This window comes from Camponotus vicinus, unplaced genomic scaffold (assembly GCF_025532165.1).
Source record: "Camponotus vicinus isolate PSW18456_S1 unplaced genomic scaffold, iyCamVici1.0 SCAF_2, whole genome shotgun sequence".
NCBI classification, from domain to species: domain Eukaryota; kingdom Metazoa; phylum Arthropoda; class Insecta; order Hymenoptera; family Formicidae; genus Camponotus; species Camponotus vicinus.
In genome coordinates this window covers 5,403,363-5,413,800 of record NW_028141956.1, presented here as the reverse complement: position 1 = coordinate 5,413,800, position 10,438 = coordinate 5,403,363, and the positions used below count along the sequence as shown (strand labels likewise).

Here is a 10,438-nt window from a genome sequence, read left to right as displayed (position 1 = left end):
ACAATGCAGGTCGACGATTTTTAAATTCTCCAATCACTCAAAATCAGCACCAAAGAAGCCGAAAGAGGTGCGCAGAAAGTTAATGCGCAGCGCGAGCGGGCGATTCTCTTTCGAGTTCAAACAGCTCGGTGATCGTTGGAGGGATTCACACTGTGAGGCGTACGGGTCCGAATAACACGTATTTCGTGTAGTCCGGCACGAGAGGTTCAAGAGGAGACAGAGCGAAAAAGATCGGTCAAAAGAAAAAAGATCGTCAGTGTCGATGAGTCCGGATGGTGGAAAACCGGTCTGAGAATGAAGGCGATTGGCCGGATCCTGGCGTGCGTGCTATTGGTACTTATAATAACGAAAAATGTAATTGCAACGAGTGCCGCGAATATTAAATTTTCAACGGGACAGAATAACAAAATCGTACGATTCAATACTACGAGACTAAAATTAGTTTCGGAGCCATCGCTGCTGAATCCTGAAGATTCTCGAGATATACCGGATAGCGTATTCAAAAATAAAGATAAAGGTAGGATATAATTTTATTTATATCCATTATAACAAGAAAATATATTATGTGTAAATTAGAAATACTATTCTGTGAATTAAAAAAATTATAATTATATGTCATTTTATTATTAGTTTCTTTTTATTAAAATCATTTTTGTGCAAAATATATAATTATTTAGTACAGTATTTACTTTCTTTGGAATGTATTAATGTATATTATATATACTGTAAATTTTATATACATATATATATATATATATATATATATATATATATATATAATGATATATATATTAATAATGAGATATGATATATTTTACACGATAGCTGTGATAGCAATAAAAATAATTAATAATTAAAAATTATTTACAATATATATATATATATATATATATATATATATATATATATATATATATATATTGTAAATAATTTTTAATTATTAATTATTTTTATTGCTATCGCAGCTATCGTGTAAAATATATCATATCTCATTATTAATTATTAATATTTTTATTACATAGATATTGGAAGATTTGGAGAAGCTCGTACTTTTGGAATCAGAAGATTGCAGTTGATGTTGATGCCGATGATATATAAAATGGGAGTAATGATGACAATGTTGATGGTATTGACAGCGATCTCAGTAAAGGGACTTTTCGTCGGTAAGCATCGTTACTTTCGTGCGCAGTGAAAAGTGTCAGCCACAGAAATGTATAACGGTATTCGTGATATCTTGTGGATAGCGTAGCCTGCATACATGATTAGGTGATATTGCTGGCCCATTTTTTCCTATGAGTTCAGTATCTGAATAAGCATTAGATTCGCCAAATAGCTTTGCTCATTCTGTTAGTTCGTACAATTAATGATAAATTATTTCAATTAAGAATATATCTCTTTACGTTACTCATTTCTTATTACAAATAATAAAATATTAGTTTTTATTATCATGAATTACAAGATTGTATCATAATCTTGGAATTTTTATTTTAATTTTTGTTTTTTTATAAAAATTTATTTTACATGATATTTAAAAAAAATTATTTTTATCAAATAATTTTAATTTTCATGAGAATTTTTCACTTTATAAGAAAAATTTAATAGCTTATTTTAATATATATCATATTTTTTTTACAGGCATTATACTGCTGATACTTAAACTCAGTACTTTTCTAGCGAAATTTCATTCCGGTTGGCACACATCATCGCAACCAATTCACCTACACATTCATAATAGTCCTCCATACGTTCACCCACAAATGTATCATAATTGGATACCGGCAAGTGATTCCGAGAGTCATTATTATTGAAAAGGATAAATCGTATAAAAATTTTTTTTCCGTTATCAAGATTTATTAATAAATCAGAACAAAAAGAACATTTTAAAATCAATAGTACTCGATAGAATTTACATTATTTGTATAATTTATTCTCGTTTTTTTCATTTATTAACTTTTATTCAGATAATTTTATTAATACCTGATAAATTTATGAATTAATATTTATCCTAGCCATATTCTTCGTTATCCAAATTATTTTTTGCAAAAATTTATTTGCACATTTCGTTTGAAAAATAAGTACGTGCACCGAAAAAATTGTATTCTCAACTTAAGAATGTGCCACTTATTTTTAGAAATAGCGCCAAGAGGATTTCTTTTTTTAGTATATATTCTAAAGATAAATGGCATATACTTGGGTTTTTTTCTCGGTGTAGATATACATTAATTTAAATCTTAGATTTTATGCTATAACGATGACTCTTTTGTGTGTTTCATTTGTGTGTAAATGTAAGCTACACTTTTATGAATATACCAAAGGAATCTCATAATTTACTAATATAAGATCGCCGAAGAGAATAATTAATCATTATAGATTTCTCTTCCTAAAAGAAATACAAGTAACATTTTTATAACGCGATAAGTATTTTTAATAATTTATTGATAATTTATAATACAATATAATATTTTTGCGCACATAGATTTGAAATGTGCCACATAATAAGTTTTCAAAATATGTAAATGTCCTATGCACTTTGCATGGCGAATTAAAAACTGTAAATATCAAACAGTAATTTAATACAGCAAATATTATAATTTCGTTTGTAAAAAAATCGTTAAAAATATGTATAATTTTAAATCTCAAATTTCTTACCACATATATGTATACCAAAACCAAAAATATTTATATGTTTAGGAATTAAAACCGCATACCTCACATGTTACCAGTAAAAATATATTTATTGGTCGCATTGTAATAATATGTTCTCGAATATATTGTAATATATTTATTATAAATTATATATATTTATTTATTGTGGAAACAAAGAAAAAAATTCGTCAATACTTTCGCATATTATATACAATAATTATAATAATTATAAGTATACCATGTATGATAAAAAATTATATATCTTAAGGAAATATATCTTAAAATATTATATAACATTTTTTAAGATCTATTTTTTTAAGATCAATAAAAGACTAATAGAAAATTTTATAATTCGTAAATACAATAGGGAAATCTTAAAAATTACATAGATCTTTAATAAAATCTTATCCATAGATTATTAAAAGCGATATGTTTACCGGCGAGCGGTTACTGTAGCGAATCACTGGCTAAGTATGATATATCCACATTTCTTCTGATAAATAGCGTTCTCTAGTAAAGGGGACCCAGTTTTCCCAGCTTAGTGGGGTACCTGAAGAATAAAAAAGGTGAAATATCTCTGCTGCGCTTCGCGTAGCATAGCAGTCTGCGTGGCAAGCGAATACGAGAACAACGCATTTTATATTTGTGCGAATCAAAGAAAAGATCGTTGAAATATTTTGTAAAAATCGTCAAAAAGTTTTTCGATTTATATGATTTCGCATATTAGTGAAATGTTTGTGTAATTAATATAAGCGAATCTCGTAAAAACAATAGTCTCACTTTAATAATGTTATAGTAAGTTAATAATAATATAATACACACACAAATGTATGATAATTGTGGAAGTAATGTGAGTGAGAATCGTGTATCATATCTAAGCTTTGTTGTAATAAGATAATATATATTTCATATAAAGTAAGTTGTAAAATTTTTATTATAGAATAATAATAAAGCTAAATTATATAAAATTGAATTATATTTCTTATAAATAATCATTCAAAAAAATATAGAATTGTTATTTTCTATAAAAACTTGTATATATTAATATTTTTTAATTTAATAAATTTAATTAGAAACAAATTATCTTTTCTGAATGTTATGTAATATTCATTATTTCAGTCAACATAAATCCATTCTAAACTCGAAAACATGGTTGGAACAAAATTATTCATTTACAATATTATTATTTGGCTGCTAACATCACCGAAACTGTTAATTCAGGCCGAAGAGAAGCTAAATAACACACAAATAGGTTTTAATAAAACGCAAAGTTTAAAAATCCTCCCGGGAATCAAATTTTTGTTGACGGATGATAAAATCATCATCCATGTGAAAATTCAAGACTTATTACAAGGTATTTGCGATGCTCCATTCTTTTTTTGCATCTTAAAAATACCTAGAGTGTATTTCTCTCTTTTAGGGACGGAAATACAGAGTTCGAGAAGCAAGACAAATTCTTTAAAGAAATTTGGATACATGATGATGATGGCGCCGTTTGTTATGCAGGTTTCTTACTTTATCTTTTAATATTCTCTGTTAGAAAAAAAATAAAATCTGTGATGATGTGATATAATCTAAAACATTTATTTTCAGATACTTTCCCTACCGGGTGCCATATCATCTGTCAAAATGTCACTCTTAAAGAGTATTATGGTGGCGCAATTAGCAATCGCAATAATGATTTATAATTTGATCAGAAGCGCGCAAAATTCGCAGGTAGTTGTGATTCACCAAAAGAAGCATCCAGCGCATTATCATCATAATTACAATTATCACAAAGATGACGAAGATGAGTGGTTCGGTAGATGAAGTATATAAATGAATGTACAATAATATAAGAACAGAGTGCATATTTTCATCACGTAAGACTGATCAATTGTGGCTTTTAAATGTTTCCAAAATAATATATTCAAATATATAAAAGACATCTGTGATATAGAGATCGTCTAGCAACAAAGAAAAATTAAAATTAACTAAATTATTATATTAAACTGGAACCCCCTCTCAAAAATAGGCCGTACGGGACTCTGGTATACTCCAATGAGTTACCCTCACTACTGTTAAGTTCAGGGCCGTAGAAGAATCATTTTACAGAACGGTTCCTCGCGAGATTTGCATGAATATGTCCTTTCTAAATGGTTGAGAGCGATATTGCACCTGCAGTTTAATGCATTGCTACGTGATTGAGTCGTTTCTCCTACTCATATTATCCTGGAATGAATAGTGGAAGGGATGCAATATACTCTTAAGAGGTATATTTTTGAGAGGCTTCAGTGTATTCACTTATATATACATGCGTTTATATATAAATTATTTATTATATATTGCTATATATTTTATTATTTATTTGTCTTCAAAATATAATTTGAAAAAAATATATAATAATCTCTCGCTGTTTGCATGTTCATCATTTTACCTCATATTAATGCTGGTCGGTAGGTAAGTACAATATCAAGGTGCCGGCTGACCTACTTTGAGCCTCACATAACGGCATTTTGGTCCAGATTCTTGCAGATGTGTAGACACGTATCCATTTAAGTTTTCTCATTTCTCTTTCGGTAAATTCGACATCGAAATCGAAATTAAAATTCCACCGCGCTTACCATCAAACATGTCGTTGTAAAATCTTTCTTAAAGACAAACAGAACTCTGACGCGCGAACAAGAGGAATAAACACGCGTAATTATAGCGTGTATTGGAAGTTCCGTCAACGGCGAATTGAATCTTCGAAACTTCGATATTCGCGAAGCATATACGTGCCAGAAACCCACCTTCAGCGAACAATGCTTTTAGTATGCTGCGATGATCGTCGTTCGTAAATCGACACCTTGCCATACAAATCAGATCGGTATGTCGTTTTCTAGAGTATATAGTGCACGATGCACAAGGCATACCTATGCGGCAACTGAGAATTAAGCGTTTGCTCATCACGGAATACTCAGATCGGGTAAACATCGAGTTACAATACTACGTGATGGTATTTGGATCCATTGATTCTCCATCGATTCGATATTCCACGATCGAATTTCTCATTTTCTTCACTTCGTTCTAGATTGTCGCGGAAAAGTCGAACGACAGGCGAATATATTATTATAGATTAAATGTCTTGAAATACATTTCACTTAATACAAGTTTTAAATGTTTTTATTAAAATCTCTCTTTTTCTCTTAATATTCATCAAATGTAAATTAGATTTAGTTACATTTTAACGAGAACAATAATTTCTTTTCGCTTCTTCGCATAAACACATTATCAATTTGTGAGATATTTGATACTTTTTAATATGTCTAACTGTATTATCAATTTTGATTACGACATCGAAACTTTATCTCCGAAATTGTAACTCATTATGATTAAAAGGATATAACGGTCACTTTCGATGATGGTGCGATTTCTAATCTTAGTCACACACATACATATATATCCCGTATGTCATATATTCAGGAAAAAATTTTTGACACAATTTCCGAATTGATTCGACTATTAACATTGATGTCATATCAAACGAGAGAAAGGTTCTTTCCAATAATAAAATTTCATATATTCATATACGTATATATTTCATATAATAATAAAAATGTTATCATCTACTTATTTATATATGTATGTCAGATGATTTAATTCGACATTTATTTCAATCAGAGCCAATTATCTATAACGAGATTTTATGTATATATTATGCATGCTGCACACAACATTAAAAATTCCAAGATTCTGCTGACATTATACCTGGCAACATGTCGCATTGGTTGACCTATACGTATTTGTACGTGCATTAATTTAATTTAATCTTGCATCGTTTATCTGCACAACATTCCTACAAGTATAGTGTTCGTTCTTTAATAAGATATGTCTATTGATCTGACAACGTTAAACAACGTTAAATGTAAAAAAATAAAACGAAAGGTCATTTAATAAATACGAGCTTATCGCCATATAATTATCTTTTCACGCTATGCTTGTTAATATCCATTATAAAAAAAAATATTATTCAATCTCCACACATTTGCAGTAATAATAATTTTAATTAATTCCATACGATAAATTAATTTGATACAGTAATTAATAAAATTTAAATAAAAAATTATATATTTGAAAATATTCAATCTTTCATTAATAAATATTAATATATATTATCATCAATTTATTATATCTAGATTCTACAATTTAAAGCAAAAGTTTTGATATTAATAGAAAAAAATAAAATATTGCGTTTTTAAAATAATGGAAAATAATGAAATAGTACGTCTAACAATTTTTAAGAAAATACGAAGTGTTATGTCTAATAACTTGTACAAAGAAGATTGATAAATATTAACAGTGTTTTTCTTGCATATTTGTTTATTAATAACTCTCTATGAGTTTGAAATGTCATAGTCCAATATTGCATGTGAACAATAATATAAACAATAATATAAAGTTTTATAATCCAGAGCGAATTGCCATTCGCACTGACAATACAATTCGCGATTTACGACCGTTAATGATCTTCATGTAATCATTTCTCAGCCAGATATGTGAGTCATGTGAAAGCATTTGCCTGAGAGAAACGTTAAAGGCCTTCCGATTTTTCTATCTTGTCGATTCCTTTTCTCGGGTTACCTCTTCTCTTACGATGCGCGTCATCGAATCGTTTCATAGATAATCTATGGAAAAGACTAGAATGTTTTTCTCGTTTGTTGCATCACCAATGCATGCTCGAAGGATTCGCTCGACCATCATTCAGTTGCGCGAATTCGAAGCAGCAGGAATCTCCGCGGGATGTCGTCCTTCGTGGTGAGGATCTAAGACTGGAGAAGATTGGAAAATACATACATTTTCACGACTAAAGCGATTTTTATTGCAGAGGAAACGATGTATCCTTCTGTGCTTGCTGTGTTGTATGCTCGCGCAATATGGAATTCTTGCGGATGATAACAACCCTTATCAATTCTCCTTCAATATTGTCGATTTTCAGCACAGATATGAAGAGAAAGGTATATCAATCAAAAAGAAGTATTAGAAGACAAAATTTTTATCATGCAAAACAAATTTATATTAAGCGAACCACCTCGAATAATTAAGTTAAGTGTGACATTTCTATTTATTTTTCATCGAGATGCTGAGGGGCTTATTAACGGGGAGTATGGTTTCATTACGGCCGATGGTGTTTATCATGAGACTGGATATGCCACGGATAAAAATGGCGATTTTATTATCACCAAACAGAGACACCGGAAAATAACGAGTTGTGAGTTTTAAAATGATAAACTGAAAGTTTTCACGTGTCTCTCATCCTCAATTTTTGAACATCTTTGTCTACTCTTAATAAGTGAAGGATGCGCAAGAAATATTCAAGGATAGACCAGAAGCGGCGAAGAAATTGGTGGAAGCTGTGATGAAGGCTTGTGGAGGCTGTAAGATTCCAATGGATGAACAATCAAAACCTGCAAAGACAGTCACAGAATCGCCGTTGCAAAAAAAAATGGAGCCGATATTGAAACAGATGATAAAGACATTGTCGGAAAATGTAAAACATGGTAAGATAAAAAGTAAAACAAGACTATTAAAATCGAATAAAAATAAAAAAACTTAATTGTACGTTTCCCAAAAACATTTCAGATGGAAAGGAGCAACCAGCGAAAGACATTGTGAAAAGCATGATACGAGCTGCGAAGAAGTTATTGCCTGAAGAGAACAATTCGAATAAAATCATGAGTGATCGAGTGCTGAAAAATATGGCGAATGATTTGTATTATCGGTTCAACTACACAATAACGACGCATGGCCATCACGAGGATGGTTATCGAAACGGAAGAAAAGACGGCAACTATCAGTCGCGAGATGAAAACGGTGTCGACACGCAGGTGAAGTATCTGTCGAATGAATTCGGGCATCAGCCTAATATCACGTTCGTCACGCGGATGAATACAACCGACCAGAACCATGCTTTCAAAGGATACTTGTTTCGTTGGTACTGGCCGTAAATTTGATTTTATATAATGTGGATTTTTCTAACTTTATTTTAAATTTTTTACAAAAACTGTACTAACATTTATTTAAATACATAATATAAAATACATAATCGAGCTATGTTTAAGAATTCGTAAAATTTTAGATTTTATAAGTGTGACCATTCAGAGACAAAAAAATAATAAAATATACAATTAATAATTAAAATAAAAATAATTCATATTATAAAACATAAATTGCACATATAAATTAATAATTTATCATTTTTTGATTATCTCCTGGATATTTTTCCTGGCTCTTTATAATATTAACTTGCATCTGTGCAAAAACTTTGACTCAAATTAAGTTTTGTTATAAATTCAAAATAAATTAAGCTATGATAAAATATTTTGTTAAATTCAAGCTTTCATCATTTCCTTAAAATTCTCGATACGTTTCGTGAAACAAATTGTATAGGGGTGGTCCTTTCTCTACTTTCTAGCAAGAATTCTAACAGGAACAAAAATCATAAAAATGTAACTAGACCGGTAAAAAAGCGGTAGGGCTAAAAATATATCCGCAATTAAAAATAGTTTATCAAATTTATACATATTTTTAAATTGCTCGTAAGGAAAAATCAACATGTTGAACAACGAAGCATGTATCTCTCTCTCTTTAGCCATATGAAGTAATAATAAATATATATCGTTTATACAGAAAGAGCGAATATGCTACTTGCATCGACCAGATGTTTCAGAGATTATTATTATAATAGAATGACTTAAAATTCATCTTCGCGTGGTTAGTGAATTTAGTTATAGCGATTTAGCTGTCACGTAAATAACACGAGAAATAACGGTTACGATAGTAAAATTTACACTGTGCACTGGCATTTCTGTTGCATCAAATTTATTCCTTGGTTTATAGTTTACATTGTCCTCTTTTTCTCGAATTGCATACGCACAAGTATTGAATACATTTCTGGAAAAAAAAATTTTTAAACGAACGTATAATAAATGTTTGAGTGATAGGACTTTTATATATTACATGTCATATTTCGTTTTATTATATGACAGGTTTCATATACACTCTCACGTACATACGATTTATCATAAGCCATGATCGCACATCGCAATGCCTATTACATCTTGTAATTGAGGATTAAGGCGACGCGAGCAAAATACGTAAAGGGTGAATATAATCGTGCAGTGAAAGGTAAGACAAAAATTCTCAAAAGATTGATACATAATTCACGAAACGGTTGACTACATGTTCCACGGTTCGTGTTCGCGGTTAATTAACGGCACAAAAGTCATTGAGAAACATTGTGACAGTCGAGCTGTCAGACGCGTGCGCGTGACTACGAAGTTTTGAAGAGCGGTACACCATTCTTATGATAATCGAATTAAAGTTGAATAATATTTCAATCTTTCCAATAAGAGGTTGAAATAAATTTAAAATAACAACGTACATCTCGACATAATCGAATGTGATAAATCAAGCGAAATAAACCCGATGAAAAATATAATCGAAGTATAATGAATATATTTACAGAAACTTTCCAAAATATATTGAATACATGCAATCTGCGATTCTTTTTTCGAAAGTAACGATTTCACTGCGATTTGATATTTTTTAAAGCAGCGATAAAAGCAGCCGGAATTGGGTTGTATTAGCATGCGCCGCCGTCCAACTAGAATTTCTGTCTTCGATCCACGTTCAGTTTGTCGAACACATGTGCCAAGTCACTTGTAAACTATTTTAAAATTGTTGCCATTAGAGTTAATTAGAGATGCAACCAATTATTCAATCTTTAAAAAAATTGTTATTTTAAAAAATAAAAAGTATTTCATAAATTTCC

The 10,438-nt window shown here is 30.2% G+C and overlaps 3 protein-coding genes across 3 annotated transcripts; all 3 read left to right on the top strand.

Annotated features, from left to right (window-relative positions):
• On the top strand, window positions 1–2,017 carry LOC145966826 (uncharacterized). The gene is made up of 3 exons (XM_083091205.1): window positions 1–517; window positions 1,023–1,163; window positions 1,636–2,017. The coding sequence occupies exons 1-3, from the start codon at window positions 295–297 to the stop codon at window positions 1,806–1,808; spliced, it is 537 nt and encodes a 178-aa protein (XP_082947331.1). The 5' UTR covers window positions 1–294; the 3' UTR covers window positions 1,809–2,017.
• An 838-nt stretch (window positions 2,018–2,855) lies between these two features.
• Window positions 2,856–4,929, top strand: LOC145966833 (uncharacterized). The gene is made up of 4 exons (XM_083091210.1): window positions 2,856–3,561; window positions 3,766–4,000; window positions 4,067–4,152; window positions 4,240–4,929. The coding sequence occupies exons 2-4, from the start codon at window positions 3,796–3,798 to the stop codon at window positions 4,453–4,455; spliced, it is 507 nt and encodes a 168-aa protein (XP_082947336.1). The 5' UTR covers window positions 2,856–3,561; window positions 3,766–3,795; the 3' UTR covers window positions 4,456–4,929.
• A 2,457-nt stretch (window positions 4,930–7,386) lies between these two features.
• LOC145966762 (uncharacterized) lies at window positions 7,387–8,760 on the top strand. The gene is made up of 5 exons (XM_083091097.1): window positions 7,387–7,422; window positions 7,493–7,622; window positions 7,745–7,876; window positions 7,959–8,165; window positions 8,248–8,760. Exons 1-5 carry the CDS (start codon window positions 7,408–7,410, stop codon window positions 8,610–8,612), a joined length of 849 nt encoding a protein of 282 aa, XP_082947223.1. The 5' UTR covers window positions 7,387–7,407; the 3' UTR covers window positions 8,613–8,760.
• The last annotated feature ends 1,678 nt before the right edge of the window (window positions 8,761–10,438 follow it).